The sequence below is a fragment of the Oncorhynchus clarkii genome, chromosome 5 (genome assembly GCF_045791955.1).
Source record: "Oncorhynchus clarkii lewisi isolate Uvic-CL-2024 chromosome 5, UVic_Ocla_1.0, whole genome shotgun sequence".
Classification (NCBI taxonomy): Eukaryota; Metazoa; Chordata; class Actinopteri; order Salmoniformes; family Salmonidae; genus Oncorhynchus; species Oncorhynchus clarkii.
In genome coordinates, this window is record NC_092151.1 from 60,231,996 (window position 1) to 60,252,711 (window position 20,716).

At 44.4% G+C, this 20,716-nt stretch overlaps 1 protein-coding gene across 1 annotated transcript; it reads right to left on the minus strand.

Moving 5' to 3' along the window:
- Window positions 1-581: 581 nt before the first annotated feature.
- On the minus strand, window positions 582-13,118 carry LOC139409136 (rho GTPase-activating protein 45-like). Its single transcript, XM_071153886.1, is given in 22 exon segments — window positions 582-846; window positions 848-1,205; window positions 1,342-1,456; window positions 1,617-1,845; window positions 1,996-2,231; window positions 2,339-2,476; window positions 2,622-2,810; window positions 2,981-3,144; window positions 3,233-3,334; window positions 3,426-3,515; window positions 3,644-3,765; window positions 3,907-4,103; window positions 4,256-4,393; window positions 4,635-4,805; window positions 5,034-5,225; window positions 5,372-5,433; window positions 5,558-5,765; window positions 7,251-7,323; window positions 8,753-8,837; window positions 8,960-9,103; window positions 11,130-11,541; window positions 12,974-13,118. Coding segments are annotated over 22 exon segments (3,600 nt in total). The 5' UTR covers window positions 13,091-13,118; the 3' UTR covers window positions 582-788.
- Between the last annotated feature and the right edge of the window lie 7,598 nt (window positions 13,119-20,716).

A 20,716-nucleotide genomic window follows, 5' to 3' on the forward strand; every position in this document is an offset into this window, starting at 1 on the left:
ATGAGCCCGTCCTATAGCCCCTACCACCAGGCTTGAACGATCCAGACAATACATGCCTGACTACCTCAGGTGGTGGTCAGGAAGATGTGATCACATTGTCTTAATCATCTACACCTGTTCTTAAAATGTGCCCAATCAGAATGTGGATAAGATCAGGACAAAGGGTTAGCGCCAGGTATTAACGGGGCTATAGTTACAATGAAAGAGCTACAAGGACAAGGCATAACATTTATAATAGCATACTCTTTATTACAAAACATTGACAAAAAGTGATTAAACCGATAATGACAAATCCATCCAACGCAAGGCAAAATGATACAATTTATAAAAACACAAAATGTAAAAATTCATTTTTTTTTAATTTTAGTGCTGAAATAAAACCAGCAGCACTTTAAATACCTGGAATAATTATCGTAGAAATGCATCACGCACACAAATCACACATACAAGACAAAGATCCCTCACTACTGGACATTATTCAAGCTTTAAAGAGCAACGTCCCTAAAGAAATATTTGAAATACAAACTGGCACAGCGATAATCTAGAAGGTATTTACTTTCCAAATTATTAAGTCACAGCTGGTTAGAACTATAATGAATGATGGCAGAAAACAGTTATAACTAAGTGTCTATGAGGGATGTGCCATGTAGTATATTCAATGCTGACATTCTATACCAAAGCTAAAACCAGGATCCATCCTCTTGAAGTACATATAAAACTTTAACTTCATATATCATGCAATTCCAGGAAAGACTTTCAGTGAGGTCGACACATTGCACAGGTCGTGTTTACACAAACTCTGGCTCCCTGTCCCTCGGCACCAAACTGAGATTCGCTCCACACATGGCCCAGAACATAGTTGTTGGACTGATTCATGTTGAGCTCAGCCAGGGAGATGCTCAGCTCTTGCTCAGACACCTCCAGGTCCGGGGGCTCGCTGTCTGGGGGCTCAGGGGGGTCGTGGTCCGAGGCATCGGGACCAGGACTCTCCTGGTCTTGGTCTGGATCCGGGTCGGTCTGGGGTACAGACTGGCTGGAGAGTTCCAGACTATCCCTGCAGTTCAGTTGGTCATCCTCTGTGCTGACCTCGCTCTCCTGTTTGACCAGGCAGTGTGGGTGGTGTGTGGACCCCCTCCCAGTCTCATCCAGCTCTGAGTCAGAGTCCACAATCTGCTCACTGGAGCTCAGGGAACCTGGAAAACTTCCTGCATGGAGAAAAAGCAAAGGGCTGTAATGAAATGGCACTGGTCACCTGGATAAATACAAGTTATAAAGATGTAACTCAACTCAAAAGGCAAACGTGTAGTAATTCTTCTTCAAATCCATCTAAACACCTCTTACCACAGCCCTCCTCCATCTTGTCAGAGTCTGTTCTGCTCTGTTCCTCTTTGGCTTCCTGTTCCTCTCCTTCAGCTACCACGGCACTGCTGCCCTCCTCAACATCCACACTGACACTCTGCACCAGCAGTGGGAGACAAACAGGAGTTAAAACAAGGAACTTGAGTTCAAACTCTGGTATTGGTTGAGCTATTGGGTGTGGCTGAAATGAAAGCATTCACATTCTTCCTGTATGTTACAAATATTATTAACCGTCACGCAGACACACAAAAATACACCTGTTGGAGGATGGAGGATGGGCGACTGCTGGTGCTAGACGATTTGGACTGGAAGATGGCTGTGTAGAAGACGATGAGAGTCTCTATGATGCGGGCCTGGTGGGGGTAGTCCACTAGAGAGGACAGAGACACTGTGGCCCCTGTGGGCCGGGGCCTTATCAGAGAGGGGCCAAACACGATGCCCAGGTTACTGGGACTCATCTTATTGTCCTGCTCCAACTCCGCAATCCTGATGTCAGAGATGGGGTAGAACGATGATATGACGGAGGTTTAAACAAGTAATACATGATCACAGTTGTGAATCCTCTTTTGTAATGATCTGTGTCAGGTTAAAAAAAAAATGAGTAAGCAATGTAGTATGCTCTTCTGAGCTGCTCACCTGCGCAGGTGACGTACGATGTAGCGCAGCGTGGCTATGTTAGCCTTGGGCAGCTCTTTCACCAGCTCCCTAAGTCTATCCACCACAGCCAGGACCGCTGGGTCCGTATCTGGTCCTAGGTCCACCAGCTCTGGCCCCTTCCCCGTCCCGGCCTCCCCTCCCTCAGTTTGCAGGCTCTCCTTGGCTAACCCCATGAGGCTGTTGTACAGGCGGAACGGCATGATGGGCTCTGGAAGCTGTAGAGGACAGAGCGATTTTTTTATCTTCGTTTGTAGCCATCTTATCCAAAGACAACCCATGATAAGCGCAAATAAATATGGAGGCTGAAACAGCTACAAGGTACCTGTCGGAGGTAGAGCTTGAGGACGTTGCTGATGTCATGGGGGGAACACTGCGAGAGCTCCACTAGTTCCTTGCCATTCTCAAAGGCCTGACACAGCTTCTCTACACGAGTCTTCACCCCATTTACTCTGTAGATACCCTGCAGAGAGAGATGGAGACCAATGGGGAAGAGAGGGAAAATGTTTTGAGAGAAGGATAGAGAAGGAGAAAGAAAATAATGCATTCATACAGCCAACCATTACACTCCTTTCAAGAAACAGACCCTTCATCCCGCGTACCCTCACCTTCGTCTTCAGGGCTCGTCTCTCAATCTCCGAAATGCACTTAGTGATGATGAATGGGATGCTGTCAGAGCTGCCGCTGGACACCTGGGAGAAGTCTCGGCCGAACAGCTGGAGTCTACCCTGCAGTTTCTTATGGCCACACTGGATGGCTAACGTCTCCAGACACCGCTTATGACATGCCAGGAAACACTGGTATAGAGGACAAGGGGCATACAGTCGGTCAAGAGGTTAGAGGTCAGGATGATAACCAATGAAAGTCAGAGATGTCATTCACACAGAAAAACAGACGTAATCAGCTAATCAAGCAGCCAAAGTCTATTGCTTTCAAAGGTGACGAATGAGATGGTCTTATCTCTCACCTCCTCACACTCTGCTCCCTGGAAGTACACGTAGCTGTCGCACTCCCGACACTTGGACGGGGTGCGGAGTTTACGCAGCCGATGAGTCTGGGCGGCTTTGGAGAGCCCAATGTTACGGAAAGGTCCGGTTGGAACCGCAATCTCAGGCTCCATGCCATTTATGTCTGCAGATGAAGATTGATGGATAAATTGATAAATGCATGAATTATGTAATAATTGGCAAACAGAGAGGAGGTAGACCTCCGGTCTTACTTGGTGCTTCGAAGGAGGCCACGTTCCCGTCCTTCTCATCTGGATCCTCGTTGGACGACATGGTCCCGGTGGAGGAGGTGCGTGCCATTTTACTGATGTCACCTAAAACGTACAAAACAATAACACACAGCTATAGCACTGAAGGAGATGGAGGGAGACATAGAGATAGAGAGACAGACAGAGAAAGCCTTACCTGAACTGGTGGTAGGAGATTCCAGGCCACCTTCCCCTTCTACACTGTCTGCATCACTCACTGTAGAACCCCACGATTTGTGGCCTTGTCCTGGGAAGGGGACAAAAGGTTATCATGGACAGCACAAATACCTCATGTAGGTCTACATTGTTTTGTCTTGCATAGTGAGACGGCACAAGACAGTAAGAACCGCATCAATATCATACAAAATGACATACTCTTTCTGGCGTTTTCAGCGCTGAGGTCCTCCCCTGTTGTGGTCTCTCCGGTGCTGGGTTGACCCTCAGAGCTGCTCTGCTGGTCTGTGTTGAAGCTGTCATTAAGGGGTCGAGCTGGATGCCTGAATTAACAGATATAAAACCAGCCAAAAAACATGATACTCATGTAAATCTATTACCTCTTATTTATTACTTGGTGTAAAGTGACCGAGTGCCCATAGACACCTAACAAACCAAAAGCTTTGAGGCTAGGAGTGACTCACTGTGTGGAGGCTGCAGTGGCAGTGTAGGGCTCAAACTGGTAGGTGACCTCAGGCTCCTCAGTGAGCTGCAGGTCTCTGACGTGGGCAGCGTACTGCTGTCCCGGGTCATACAGCTTACTGCTCTCACACAGAGTCTGGTAGTGGACCGGCAACACCACCGTCTGCATGTGCATTATCTGGTAGTACGAGATGGTGGCCTGGAGGGAAGGAGAGGAATGGTTTAGTCATGTGGTGGAGGAGAAGGTTTAGCTTACATTCCATCACAGGGAGTGCAAGGAGTGTAATGTAAGCTAAACAGACTGGCCGCGCTGAACAAATTGTCTGCGTGTCTGTGTGTGTGTGTACTGACCGAGCGCAGTGTCTGGTCACTCTGTTTGATGACCTCCTGCAGCAGTCGGAGCACATTGACCTTGACGTGTTCCAGCTCCTGCTGCTGGGTGGTGGCGTCTGCTATACATGTCCTGTAGGTGGCCTCTGCCTCTTCAGCCTGAACACACACACACGGTGGTCAATTCTCAGCTAGGCTAATGGCATACAATACTCAATGAAATATGGCCATAGGCTTTGACAACGACTTGCAGTCTGCTTTTTAGCAGATTTCACTGAAGAGGCGAGGGAGAGAAGAGACTAGGCGAGATATGGGGAGGAGAGATGGGGGGAGGTGAGATGAGTAGAAGAGTGGAGATGAGAGAGAATGGAGGAAAAACAACATATGCAGTGATGGGGACCTTGTTGCGAGCGTCTTCCTCCACTCGTAACTTTTTGCCCAGAGACTTGGTGGTAGAGCCTCCTCCATCCTCCTCTGCGGCTCTGCTAGCAGCTGCTTTGGCCTTGTCGTGCTCCTCACAGCGAGCCATGTAGGCATGCTTGGCCTTTCGCAGGTTAGACTCACATTCCATCTGGATCCCAAACACATAGGTACACAGAATCAGTCTTTGGGTACAAATTGGGCAACATCTTGAAGGAGAAAACAAAGTTGTTTCTTTAATAGATACTTTGTTGATATATTGTCAAATCATTCTCAAAACGGTAAAACATGTATACCTGTAAACTTCATGGCAATGTGAGAGAGATAATATAAATAGAGAGATAACATACTGCATAAATAGCACTAGCAAGGAACTGACCAGTTTCCTCTTGGCACGGTACCACTGTTCTTTGACCTCCTTGCGTTTCTTCTCATGCTCGTGTTTACGCTGCATCAGAGGCTGTAGGAAGGTCTGGTTGTGCAGTGTGGTGGCGGCCTGCTGCATCCCACTGCTCTGCTCCAAGTCCTGCTCCAGAGCCAGAGAGTAGATGGAGTAGAAGGGCATGTGGGGCTGAGAGATAGGGAGTGGTGAGAGGGGAAATAGCATTGTCATCACAGGAGCCTCTTGAATTGGATGTAATCATTTTGACGAGAGTGAATTGGGTATTCCTTTCCTTAACTCCTTCTACTACAAAATACAATATCACTAGGGCTTACATGTGTGATGCTGTGCTTGCTGGACTGGTACAGTCTTTGTAAGCCCTTGGCAAACTCCACCTCTGGATGGGGAAAGATACATGGGTGATTCAACAAATCAATAATACGTTACATTCAGGTTATAAGAGTCAACCTAAATCTCCACTATTGTGTGTAGGGAACTGTCTGCGGTGTGTGTCTACCCACCCAGTGAGGTCCTCTTCTCCACGTAGCTCATCAGGTCCTTCATGTATTTAGAGATGGTCTTAGCGTAGGCCAGAGCAGAGTCCACTCCCCCTTCACTACGCTGCAGCATGATGTCCACCTCCTCGGCCCGGCCAAAGTCCTGCAGGTCACTCCTCATCTGAGCTCCCTCTAGCCCATGACCCGACACCCCGTACAGGTTCTCCATAGACTGGACACACAGAGAGAAAGAGTTTCAGACCACTCAAGAATTCTGCGGAACAGTACCTTATTCTGTACTCTGTAGCAGAAATTCCAATTCAATTATTGAATTCAATCATGAATTGAAGAGCTTACGTTGAATTCTAATTTCAACAATCTTCAAGTTATGAAATGGGAATAGAATTGGAATGAGACTTATTTATTTTATTTAGTTTATTTTAATTGACATTGTGAAAACATTTGATCTTTGTAATTGAATTGGAATTCAATATTATTACATTTCTCAGTTATTGGAATGAATGCACTTAGTATAAAAACAATTAGCTGCAGGATTTGTTTTTAATCATTTCAACATGTATTTCTATATTTCCAATAAAGCTAGGATGTCTGAACAGTTCCATGATCAGCCTGAAAGCCTTAATAAGGAATTGAATTCTTGGAAATGACCTAACATTGGAGTTGAGAGGAATTTAATTTTCTGAATTCAAAGACTGACCTTAAATTAAATGGAATTTACAGGGAGAATTTGTGGAATTAACCCCAACTCTGCTATATAGTATATTATAAACTGGGTGCTTCGAGTCTTGAATGCTGATTGGCTGACAGCCGTGGTATATCAGACCGTATACCACGGGTACGACAAGACATGCATTTTTACTGCTCTAATTACGTTAGTAACCAGTTTATAATAGCAATAAGGCACATCAGGGTTTGGGGTATACGGCCAATATACCACGGCTAAGGGCTGTGTCCAGCAACTCTGCGTTGCACATAAGAGCAGCCTTTAGCCGTGGTATATTGCCCAAATACCACACCTCCTCGGACCTTATTGCTTAATTATTCGGTACACCGTGTTTACCAGAGCCAATACAAATAATGATGGAACAGAGCAATGCCAAGTGGCATCTCAGGGATGGGCATGTACAATTGAATGATGGATATTAAATACTGCACAATTTAAAACACTTGCTCCCTCATCCCCCCTTCCCCAAAACACGTGTAAATATTGGACTATAAATCTCACCTTCCTGTTTCATACTTCTGCTAAAATATTTATTATATTCTACTGAGCCATTTACTTTATGTTCATATTCTTATCTTTCATTATTTGTTGTTGCAATGTTGAGAAGGAACCTGCAAGTAAGTATCCTGTACATATGACTAATACAAACTTGAAAGTTCCAATGAAAATAGGATTTGGCACATAGACTGTAGGCAATAACCCCCCAGTGTGTGTGTGCAGGCCTGTTGAATTCAGTGTGTCAGTATTGGAGCTGCATTGATGAATGAGATTGAAGGAACTGTGTTATGTGGAGTCTCAGAGGCGGCCTGTGTGTGTTGTTATAACAGGAGAGCGAGGGAGAGGAACAGGCAGAGATAAAGACACACTGTATCACTGCCAGGAAGCTGGCCTTGCTGCCCACAAACATCCGCTCTGAGAGCCGACACCTCCTGCCACATGCACACCAAGAAAGCCAAATTAACCCCCACTCACCCTGCTCTTCTCTGTTGGCAGCAGGGACAGTAGGGTACTACTGTCCACCTCCCCCATCAGCAGCTCTGACACACTGAGGAGGACAGAGAGAGGCCATTACACTGACAGTACTTCCATCAGAGATGGAGAGAGAGGAAGGACTAAAATAAAAAGGGAAAATGTGTAGATCAAATAGGATTTGATCGGTTAAAGCAATGTGAAGGGTAAAGTTCGGGTTCTTTCCCCTACCGGTGGTCATGGAAAGAAAAGGAGACAAGGAAAGGAGACAAGGAGAGAGAAAAAAACATCAGGAAGTGGTTGATGCCAGGCTCTGTGCAATCGCACCGGCCATATAACTTCCGCTCTGTCTTCTTTGCCCTGTTGGGGTTGTATGTACTGTGCATGGCCAGGAAGTGAACAAACGTTATTTTGAATTATGTATGTATATTCCTATTTACAATTTTAAAATAGACATAAAATAGCCATATCAGAGCATATGTTTTAGCTTGGCAGTATGTGGCTGGGGGTTAAATCATTTTTTTCACATGATCCATTCATTTTGACAAATGTGTCTGGGTAAGCGTCATCTAATATTGACTAAATATTTTTATCTGGACACTTCCTGTTGAACTGGAATTGTTCCTTATTGTAGGCTACTACTTTTACCACTTCTAGTCTTAATCTTTACTTCACTACTCACTGTTTAGCACATGACCTCACATGTGAATCCTTAAAAAGATAGGTGGGGCTGGCTTAAGAGGGTGTGAACAATGCTGAATGGTTGTAGACAAAGGAGAGCTCTCCAGTAGGTACCCAAAATTCAAAGGCCATTTTCTCAAAAAGTGAGTTTACAAGTTCATCAACTTTCAAAGCAGAATTACTTTCCCATTGTTCCTAAAATGCAGTGTATGATATACCATTTTGTAGCACCGAGTCTCTATTTTTATCCAATGTAAAAATAAAAAAAAACACAATTTCAAAATGTTGCAACAGAAGACTTATTTGAGCCAGTTGGTCACAAATGTATTTGTATTTTTTTGAGAGTGATATGTTTGTATCCAAACGACCATTATCACACCTACACATTGTATCCGAGGATAGACGCACCTATTCTCTGTCTGTAGATAATCTGTTGAGACAACAGACGCCAAATGGCTGCGTTTTGGTTTTGTGTCCTAGGTTACAGAAGAGAAGAAAACCACCACTACACTTCCTGTTTTCTACTGAGCCACATGCAAATGTGTCACTGTGTTTTTTGCTCTAAGCTCCACTTCTCTATCGCACAAATGCACACACACACGTACATTGTACTTCTACAGTTCTACTGTCGTCATACACCACCACCCCGACCTTACCACTGAGGACACATGGTCATGTCCCATTACTCCGTGCCAGAGAATAAAAAGTCAAAAGAAAGAGCATTGTGACGCACAGTGTCACCTTTGGTTTATTCCAGGATCCATGAAATACTGTTACTAGCTCATGACAATACATACTGAGAAACGGATGTACCAAATACTTACCTGCTACTAAAAGCAACTGCAATGGTTTCAATGGCCTTCTCAAAGTCCTTCTTTTCTGTGTCATTACAAGTCTCATAGTGAAATCCTGCAATCAAAATAATGAATGTGTTCATTCTAGGCCATTTTAACTCATTGACTTTGTGCTAAAAACATGGACTTTTTGACCCTAGGTAGTAGACCACTGATTGGTCCAGCCAGTAGTCTTACCTTTAACCTTAGATATGAGTTTGCCTGCAGCAGTAAGGGTCTCCACAGTGTTGAGGAGAGGGTAGGTGCTGATGACCTGTCGTAGGACCCTCAGGACCTCTCCCAGGCACTCATGGGCCAGAGGGCGACGGTTCTCCTGCTTGTCTACAGACAGAGAGAGCAAAAAAGAGACGGGACAGTCAGAGACACAGACAGGAGAGACATGGATCCTGTGCCATTCCTAATACACAGCACTCCACTTGTCTACAGCCACACACAAAGAGGACTGAGCCTAACCTACCATTTTGTACATCTATCGAGTACTAGTTACAACCGGAAGTGATAGGGTTGGTGTTGGGGAGATAGAAGGCTGTGTCTGAGGTCTGTGACGGGGCTCACCGTCACAACACGGAATCCATATAACATGGAGATCATCTTTATAGACAGACTATTAGGGTTGGTCACAGTATTAGAGGTCATTACAGGTTATTAGAGGTTGAGAGGGAGTGATTCATGACCAGTCTCTGGACACCATGAATAGTAACACGGACGGCAGGGACAGCTTTGATGTCAGCAGTGACGTCTGCAGGCCACTTCCTCTTGTCTCTCTCTCACAGACAGCAGATCCTTTGGCCGGTAGAGCCCTCCTTCCTCCTCTTTTCCCCTTTGGCCCTCCATCTCAATGTCCATGTCTGTCAAAGTGGCTGGCCCATGGAATGGGACCAGGAGGCCATAGAGGGTGGACTAGTTAGAGGGCATGTCAGAAGGAGGATGTATAAAAGGCTCCAAGACGCTTACTATGGAAACTGAAACTAGCTAAATGAACATGTGGCATTATGTGACTGTGTGCATAGACTTGTATGTCAATTTAGTTCCTGGATAATCTCGTATCAAATATATTTCAGTTTTAGATGGTTGTGGTTTGTCAGAATTTAATTCAGAGATAGGTTCATAACTTAAGGGAGCACATCATGTCAGATATTGACCATGTGATAGGTTCAAACGGGGAGGTTAATCTCAGAACATCACAAGGATGGACTGGAAGCAGTCTTGTGGTATTGACGGTGTCACAGGTCAGACTAACGCAGTGGACTATGTGAGGAGGAAGTCTGAACGAGGTCGCTCTGCCATGCATCATTGCTTCCTGTTTAGATTAATACGACAGTCACGGGGGGGGGGGGGGGGGGTAATAAGTTAAAGTATAGACACCCTAACCATTCCATCACTTTTAGAGCAATCAACCCATGTTCCAAAGTGAGACCAATTGTTGGCCTGACTCTCTCAAGTTGAAATTGTTACATCACTTGTTGCACATCTTGTATTTTATTGCATCAATAAAATAAATTATACATTATCAGCCTGCCTCATGAAAATAAAAAAATCCTGAGGTAACTATGACTGTTTTTGGGCCGAATTCCCTGAAGTCATTTTGAAGTCATTTTTGCAGAAAAACCGTTGGACCAGCCATTTTGCTTGAGTACAGACAGAAATTGCAGTAAACAGGAGACTGGTTTCCTGCTGGAGTGTGGTCGCTGTTACATCTCGAGCAAGAGAACTGGGTTGCTTGTGCAAAGCCAGCCAGCCCGCCCTTCCCCTCCCACACGCAACACGTGGTGAACAGGGGGGGTGAGGAGGGGAACCAAAACAGCATTGTTCTGAGCGCATGCTAACATGTGGCGCATCAGGTAGGAGTAGTGGAGAATTTAGACATCCACACAGAGAACAATAAGACTGGGAAACAATAGCAGATGGTCACGATGCAGCCAAAAGCAATCCCAATAACAAAGGCATATCATAATAGTAATACATCTAGCAGACTTTTATCCAAAGCGACTTACAGTCACACAAAACCCACTATATCCTGGCACTGCAAGCTCCACATTCTACCAATGGACCTACAGAGGACCACTCAATCATGTGCACAATGAAATATCTGACTAGAGTTCTGAAGATAAGTTGTCCCATCTATAAGCTCTTATGCCTCTCTAACAGTCTTAGAGGAGACAAATGAATATCAAGACTCCAGAGACTGACCATAGCAGTTGGTTAACTGTATTTTGAAAAGGTACACACACCCCCCCCCCCCAACCATGTTCAAACATGGCCTTTGTGTCCTCTACCTCCCTGAGAGCTAAACCTTAGCCAGACAAAGGAGAAGTGCATAAACCTATGTGAACCTTTTACCACTCACCTTCCCCCAATACAACGTCCTTCAACTTCTCTACGGCCTCAGCAAAGCGGGCCACATTACTTAACAGAGAGGGGATGTCCTCCACCTCGATGGCCATGCTCTCTGAGCTGTCTTGGGGGGTGGTGGGGGTGATAGCCCCCTTTCCCTGGCCCTTGGTGAACACCCATGAGTGGATAGGGAACCCCGCGGCGCTGGCATGACGGCTGAGGCCGGTGGGCCTCTTCATGGTGGCCCCTGGGGTCGGGCAGCCCACCCCCACCAGCTTGCTATGCTGGGCACTTGGGGTGCCAGGGCAGGACACGGAGGAGTCCGATGGGGCACCGGGAATGGGGAAGAGGGTGGAGGAGGATGAGGTTGAGGAAGGGGTGGTGTCGATAGCATCACGACGAGGCTGCTCCTGGAGAATAGACAGCTGGGTAAGAGAGAGAAGGGGGGAGAGGAGAGGGAGAAGGACTTGTGACATCTGTGGTAACACAAAAACATCAGGACAATAATGTGACTGATATTTTTGGCAGACTGTTGGTAAACAGACAAACAGAGACTTCAACAAGAGCCTGTGTTGTGTAACACTTCCTGACTCAGCTTCTTGCCACACCCTGAAACAGCTCACCGAAAACAGAAACTCGGGCCACTTTAAGCAACATCAAGTTGTACGGTTTGATGAGACATGACGGAAAAGTTATGAAATCAACTCATCAAGTGTCCCAACTTGTCCATGGACTACAACACACCTAACATAAATGCCAGAGTTTATTAAATAATAGCTAAATCAGAGTCTAGCTGTTACAAGTCGTGGATGCAGTGATGTAGTGTAGAGGCCTGAAACGTACACATCTTAAAGTCTAAACAGTATCAATGGCAGGTGCACGGTGTGGTTATGAAACAGAAAATAGCGGCAGCATCACACCCTGCCAGTAGGAGGCGCAACTAAGACAACTAGAGCAGACCTTGCATCATGTTATTCCAAGAACACCTTTTATGGTACTGTATTCTAAACTTGAAAGTGTAGCATACTGTATGAAGCAGATACATGTTTTTATAAACGGAAATAAGTATTTTAAGGACAGATGGTCTCAAAGCAGTGAGAATAATAACACTCATTCCTTCTCATGAGGAAAATGTATAAAAACCTAGGTGGCTAACTAATTGGTAGTGTTTGACATACCTGTTTGAGCCAGACGTTGGGTCTATTGGGTTGTTTGTCCAATTTGTTCTTGGCTTTAGCCTCCTCTCTCTTAACTCTCTGGCCCGTGGAGTATGGGTTGTAACTATTCTTGCTACCACGTTTCAGCATGGTCTCTGTCCCTATTGTTTTCCCATCATCTTTAGCAGGAGTCACTTTTTAAACTAGACTCATCTTGCAGGTGACGAACCAATACTGGCTTACTAACCCACAAAAATATTTTCCAATGAGTGAGAAACGAAAAAAAATGAGTCATTCTGCAAAGTTATCAGTGACTAACTGTTTATTTTGAATTGACTAATCCAACTAGTTTTAAGTATTCATCAACAACGTCCTCAAATATTCAACCAAATATCCCAATAGTATAACATCTCTCCCCCACTAGGCTACTTTAAATGAATTAAATGATAGGCTACTGTCCATATAAATCACCTAAAATGCTCACCTGTAGCCTTCAAAACACCCCACTAAATATGTAATTGCTGGTCCATAACTTACGATAAGTGAAGTCAATTTAATTGAAGGTCAGGTCTAAACAATCTACTGAAGTTTGACATCTGTCATGCTGTCCCCCAACTCCCCTAGCTTCTCAGCAGCGGACAGACAGTATAGGAAATCTGTCTGAGTGACAGGAGGAAATCAGAGATGATGTGCTACTTACTGATGATGAGCTCTGTGGCCCGGGGCTTCCTGCTCGAGTCTTCTTCGAGATGGAAGGGGTTTTTATCAATTCCCTTTTCTTTCGGGAGAACATCTTCAACGTACCTTTGCCGTCCATCCCGACTTCTTTGAAATTCACATACAACCCCCCCACCCACCCCCCGATTCTACACTTCTTTGGTGCTCTGCCAGTTTACAGGCGCTGCTGTTCCATCGGTCCCAAGCTTCAGCCACGCTTTCTGCTGCCTCGCTACCACACATTGAGCGTAGAAGCTCACTGACAGCTCACCACAAACAGTCAGTGCCGCCGCGACATCCGCTCCAGTGTTTTTTTTCTCAAGGGAAGAAAAGCGCATGTGATGTAATGCGCTCCATTTGATTGGGGCGCTCGAGGTTTGCAATACAATGTCTATAAAACATGTTTACAGAACATTTATATAGTAAACCAGTAAAGTACAACGCATTCGATGCCTCCAATAAGAGTTAAATAGCTCCAACACCGATTGAGAATGCCTCACTATCCGATACTGTCAGAAGGGTCTGGCAGCAGTCCTGGGCTGCGTACAGTACGATTTATGTTCTGTAACGTTCAATTGAACGGAAAGGGTACTGTACTGAACGACCAATTGAGAAACGAGGAGGTTGTGGGTTGGAAAACGCTGTCAGCATGACCACTGCTCTTTAAATACGCCACTCATTGCCTCAAGACACGCCTTGCAGCACCCACTAAACGGGAGCAAACGTACCTCAACGTCCGTTCAAGAAGGTTGTGTGGAAACGTGCCATTCAGTACAAATCAAGCGAACTGAATGCACCTATAGTCGGACTGGAACTCACTTATATCGCCGTGTTCCAGAGAATCAAAACCGTAATGTATCTTAGGTAAATTGCGACTGGCTGACTGATTTACAAATAACAATGAGTAGTTATTTATGATGCAAGGTGATTTGTAGATCAGTCAGTCGGCAGTCGCCTGCAATGTTCAACAAGCACAATGTAGTCATAAAAAACGGAAATGAGTTGGCATTTTCTACCTCTGAGGGGGCTGCAGCACCCCTTGAAAAATCGGAATAAAATAAAACATATATACTGAACAAAAATATAAATGCAACATATAAAGTGTTAGTCCCATGTTTCATGAGCTCAAATAAAAGATCCCAGAAATGTTCCATAAGCACAAAAATCTTATTTCTCTCAAATGTTGTGCACAAATGTGTTTACGTTCCTGTTTGTGTGCATTTCTCCTTGCCAAAATAATCCATCCACCTGACAGGTGTGGCATATCAAGAAGCTGAATAAACGGCACGGTCACTACACAGGTGCACCTTGTGCTGGGAACATTTTTTTTTTAAACTCTAAAATGTGCAGCTTTGTCACACAATGCAATGCCACAGATGTCTCAAGATTTGAGTGAGTGTGCAATTGGCATGCTGACTGCAGGAATGTCCACCAGAGCTGTTGACAGAGAATTGAATGTTATTTCTCTACCATAAACCGCCTCCAACGTTGTTTTAGAGTCCAACCGGCCTCAAAACCTCAGACCATTTGTAACCACCCCAGCCCAGGACATCCACATATGGCTTCTTCACCTGTGGGATCGTCTGAGACCAGCCACCCAGACAGCTGATGAAACTGTGGTTTGTACAACCCAAGAATTTCTACACAAACTGTCAGAAACCGTTTCAGGAAAGCTTATATGTGTTCTCGTCTTCCTCACAAGGGTCTTGACCTGACAACAGTTCGACTTCAGTCGGCAAATGCTCACCTTCGGTGGCCACTGTCATGCTGTAGAAGTGTGCTCTTCATGGATGATTCCCAGTTTCAACTGTATCGGGCAGTTGGTATGACATCGTGTGGGCGAGCGGTTTGCTGATGTCAACGTTGTGAACAGAGTGCCCCATGGTGTTGGTGGGGTTATGGTATGGGCAGGCATAAACTACAGACAATGAAGACAATTGCATATTATCGATGGCAATTTGAATGCACAGAGATATCGGAGATATCGTGACGAGATCCTGAGGCCCATTGTTGTGCCATTCATCCACCGCCATCACATGTTTCAGCATGCAGGATCTTTATACAATTCCTGGAAGCTGAAAATGTCCCAGTTGTTACATGGTCTGCATACCCACCAGACATATCAACCATTGAGCATGTGTGATATGCTCTGATCGACATGTATGACAGCATGTTCCAGTTTCCACCAATATCCAGCAACTTCGCACAGCCATTGAAGAGGAGTGGGACAACATTCCACAGATCACAATCAAGAGCCTGATCAACTGTATGCCAAGGAGACGTGTCGCAGCATGAGGCAAATGGTGGTCATACCAGATACTGACTGGTTTTCTGATCTACGCCTCTTCCTTTTTTTTAAGGTATCTGTGACCAACAGAAGCATATCTGTATTCCCAGTCAGGGGGAAATCCATATATTAGCACCTAATGCATTTATTTCAATTGACTGATTTCCTTATGAACTGTAACTCAGTAAAATCTTTGAAATTGTTGCATGTTGCATTTATATTTTTGTTTTGTGTATATATATTTTTATTCTCACAAAAGCAGTGCACTGGGCCTTTATACTCCTGTATTAGTAGACCTATGTGTGGAGTGCAGGAAACATGTATCTTTCTCACAAAAGTAGTGCACTGGGCCTTTACTACGGCAGTATTCAGGGCTGGTCCTGGCCATTCAGGGCTGGTCCGCCACAAGGAGTTGCTAGAGCATGATGAGCCAAGGAAATTCCCCCGGCCAAACCCTCCCCTAACCCGGACGATGCTGGCCCAATTGTATGCCACGCCATGGAGCTCCTGGTCACTGCCGGCTGGGACACTGCCTGGGATCAAACCCAAGGCTGAAGCGGCGCCTCAGCACTGCGATGTAGTGCCTTAGACCGCTGCACCACTCAGGAAATGTCGCCCTCTTAAATCTTCCTCCATAGACCGTCTTTAACCCTGCCTAATAAGTGAGCCAGTCTTGCCTGTATTAGCGGATCAATATAGCCCTATGCTGCACTGGAAACATTTTCTCTCTCACAAAAGTAGTGCACCGTCTGCAACGAGGGGGACCTCGGACTTTCTCATCCAATGGGTTTTGGGAAGGAGGCAAGGACAGAAAGAGGACGTGAGGAGTATACAATTGAGATTCTCCCTTTGTCGCAAAGGCGGAAAGGCAGGTGGGAGGAGGCGAGATCAGGTGGGAACATTCTAGCCAATGAGATGTCACGTGCGTCCAGTTACACTACATGACCGAAAGTATGTGGACACCTGCTTGCCATCTCATTCCAAAATTATGGTCATTAATATGGACTTGGTCCTCCCTTTGCTCCTATAACAGCATCCACTCTTCTGGAAAGGCTTTCCACTAGATGTTAGAACATTGCCGCGGGGGCTGGATTCCATTCAGCCACAAGAGCATTAGCGATTAGGCCTGGCTCGCAGTCGGCTCGCAGTCGGTGTTCTGGCTCGCAGTCGGTGTTCCAATTCATCCCAAAGGTGTTCGATGGGGTTGAGGTCAGGGCTCTGTGTAGGCCAGTCAAGTTCTTCCACACCGATCTCAACAAACAACATTTCTGTATGAACCTCACTTTGTGCACGGGGCATTGTCATGCTGAAATAGGAAAGGGCCTTCCCCAAACTGTTGCCACAAAGTTGGAAGCACAGAATCGTCTGTTGTATGTTGTAGTGTTAAGATTTCTATTCACTGGAACTAAGGGGGCTAGCCCGAACCATGAAAACAGCCCCAGACCATTATTCCTCCTCCACCAAACTTTACAGCTGGCACTATGCAGTTGGGCAGGTTGCATACTCCTGGTGTCCGCCAAACCCAGATTCCTCCTGTCAGACGGTGAAGCATGCTTTACACCACTCCAGTGGATACTTGGCATTGCGCATGGTGATTTTAGGCTTGTGAGCGGCTGCTCAGCCATGGAAATCCATTTCATGAAGCTCTCGACAAACTACCACATCGCGGCTGAGCCGTTGTGTGTCCTAGACATTTCCACTTTACAATAACAGCACTTACAGATGCCCGTGGCAGCTCTGGCAGGGCAGAAATTTGAACTGACTTGTTGGAAAGGTGGCATCCGATGACAGTGCCACGTTGAAAGTCACTGAGCTCTTCAGTAAATCCATTCTAATGCCAATGTTTGTCTATGGAGATTGCATGGTTGTGTGCTCGATTTAATACATCTGTTAGCAACGGGTGTGGCTGAAATAGCCAAATCAATTCATTTGAAGGGGTGTCGACATACTTTTGTATATATTGTGTATATCAAATCAAACTTTATTTGCCACATGTGCCCAATACAACAAGTGTAGACCTTACCGTGAAATGCTTACTTACAAGCACTTAACCAACAGTGCATTTCAAGAAGAGTTCCGAAAATATTTACCAAACAAACTAAAGTAAAAAATTATTAAAAGTAACACAATAGCATAAAAATAACGAGACTATATACAGGGGGTGCCGGTACCGAGTCAGTGTGCGGAGGTACAGGTTAGTTGAGGTTATTTGTACATGTACATATCACTAAATTCATAACAACCTAAACATTAAAAAAAACATATATTCGATAAAATAAGCCTCACTTTGCAAATGAGCAATAAAAAAATGGTTAAACTAATCCAAAACGTTTATCCTCTTCCTCTCTTCTGGTGCAATCATCCCCACTGCTCCGCATTTGACCTTCTTCACATTCTCACACGCCACACCCAGTGCTGCCAACTCCAAAGATGATGGATATACTGACAAGGTACATGTCCCTCCGCCCTACAAACGCCCTAATGGGAGTCGTTGTCCACAAAGCGGCACAGCGGGCTGTCTAGCTCTCGCCTATCCTTTCTTTGGATTGGTTGATACATCTCATTATTGTAATATTTTTTGAATATTCAATTTGTTTATTAAATGTTTTATATTCAATGAGGGATGTTGACAACTTCCGCCTGTATTAATGGAGAGAGATGCTATGCTACTAAGCCTTATGACATGAATGTGCATAGCAGTCTCCAGACAACTCCGATATAAAGTGTTTTTTCTCAAAGTTGCCGGGATGTCACGTGTACGCATTTGACCCTCTTCACAAGCTCACACCTTTTATTTCTCACGCATTCTATTTTCTAAATAATCCAGTGTATATTCAGTGCTTTAACTTTTCAATTGTGCCACCAAATATTTTTTTATATCAGACTATATGCGCCTGCAATTCTCCATCACCAGCATTGTAACTGCGGCAGCATCACCCGTGAAATCCTCCATTTCCCGGCCACCGCACTGTTAACAGCGGCAGTTTGAAACTTGTGATTGGTTTAGTAAGGGTCTGGGACCAAGGCGATTGGATACGCGTTTGTAAAGAAACACCCCTCATGATAAGAGTGGAGCAGACCGCCACGGCACACTGGATAGGGATGTTCGTTCTCCACGGAACAAACCCTTACAAAAAAGAACAAACCCTTACAAAAAAGAACAAACCCTTACAAAAAAGAACAAACCCTTACAAAAAAGAACAAACCCTTACAAAAAAGAACAAACCCTTACAAAAAAGAACAAACCCTTACAAAAAATAACAAACCCTTACAAAAAAGAACAAACCCTTACAAAAAAAGATAGCTGCTGTAAAAGTGCAGTAACTACATAGGCTACATTATTATGCAGTCGACTGTGGTATTTTGGACGGTAATTTCAGAATTACAGTGTACAGTGTACTGCAGTAATACTGCACTGTAACTAACTGCAGTTAGAATGCAAAATTACCGCAGTAAAAAAAAATAGTTATTTTAGAAGCAGTATTTGCAGCATACTGCAATTATGCTGCAGTCTACCTACAGTTATTCTAGTGGACTGCAGTTATACTGCACTCTGACTGCAATGTTTTTTCATAAGGAAAGTTTATGATCTCAAGTGTCAAAAGAGCAGCACAGCAACATGTAGCGCTGTTTTGTGCACAATTGTCAACTAATTAATTTGCTGTCACTCCTGTTGCTGTTGCAGAACGCTTCCTTTTGACAGCATATGACAATATTATAGCCTATTACTAGTGATTGAATCCACCACTTTCATGAGCTCAGATCCATAGGCTACATTATTTACCTTGTTTGGTCATTGTTTACCTTGTTAGATTCATTAGGCTGTAACATCGAAAAGGCAGCATTCAGTCGGAATTCTGGTAGAGCGACTTGGTTTGGCTCACTGCATTATGAACAGTATTTTTCCCTAACAGATTGTGAACCCAAATGTGTAACTGATTTTAGTGGAGGACAATACATTAAAATATAATTTGTGTTGGGTGTAACGGCAGATTTAGGCTGTCATTTTGTCTTTGGGAGATTTTAATATCTGTTTAATTTATTTGGTCTTTCACAATAGCTGATGAAAGACATTAGAACAAGTAAGAGCAAGTAAAACTAAATGCATGCTCTTCAACTGATTGCTGCCCGCACCTGCCCGCCCGTCCAGCAATAGCTACTCTGGACGGTTCTGACGTAGAATAAGTGGACAACTACAAATACCTAGGTGTCTGGTTAGACTGTAAACTCTCCTTCCAGACTCACATTAAGCATCTCCAATCCAAAATCAAATCTAGAATCCGCTTCCTATTTCACAACAAAGCATCCTTCACTCATGCTGCCGAACATATCCTCGTTAAACTGACTATCCTGCCGATCCTTGACTTCGGTGATGTCATTTACAAAATAGCCTCCAACACTCTACTCAGCAAATTGGATGCAGTCTATCACAGTGCCATCCGTTTTGTTACCAAAGCACCTTATACCACCCACCACTGCGACCTGTATGCTCTAGTCGGCTGGCCCTGACTACATATTCGTCGCCAGACCCACTGGCTCCAAGTCATCTATAAGTCTATGCTAGGTAAAGCTCCGCCTTATCTCAGCTCACTGGTCACGATAACAACACCCACCCGTAGCACTCATTCCCAAAGCCAACACCTCCTTTGGCTGCCTTTCCTTCCAGTCCTCCAGTGACTGGAACGAATTGCAAAAATCGCTGAAGCTGGACTTACATTTCCCTCACTAACTTTAAATATCAGCTATCTGAACAGCCAACAGATCGCTGCAGCTGTACATAGTCCATCTGTAAATAGCCCACCTAATCTACCTACCTCATCCCCAAATCATTTTTATTTACTTTGCTGCTCTTTTGCACACCAGTATCACTACTTACACACCATCATCTGCTAAATTGAAATTACTTTGCTACTGTGGCCTATTTATTGCCTTACCTACTCATGCTATTTAGACACACTGCATATAGACTCTTTTTTTCTATTGTGTTATTGACTGTACGCTTGTTTATTCCATGTGTAACTCTGTGTTGTTGTTACTGTCACACTGCTTTGCTTTATCTTGGCCAGGTCGCAGTTGTAAATGAGAACTTGTTCTCAACTAGCTTACTTGGTTAAATAAAGGTGAAATGAAAAAAGCAAAAATCTTCTGCACATCTATCACTCCAGTGTTTAATTGCAAAATTGTAATTATTTCACCACTTATGGCCTAGTTATTGCCTTACCTCCCTTATCTTACCTAATTTGCACACACTGTATATAGACTTTCTATTGTGTTATTGACTGTATGTTTGTTTATTCCATGTGTAACTCGGTTGTTGTTGTTTGTGTCGCACTGCTTTGCTTTATCTTGGCCAGGTCGCAGTTGTAAATGAGAACTTGTTCTCAACTAGCCTACCTGGTTAAATAAAGGTGAAATACATTTTAAAAAAAAGAACAATTC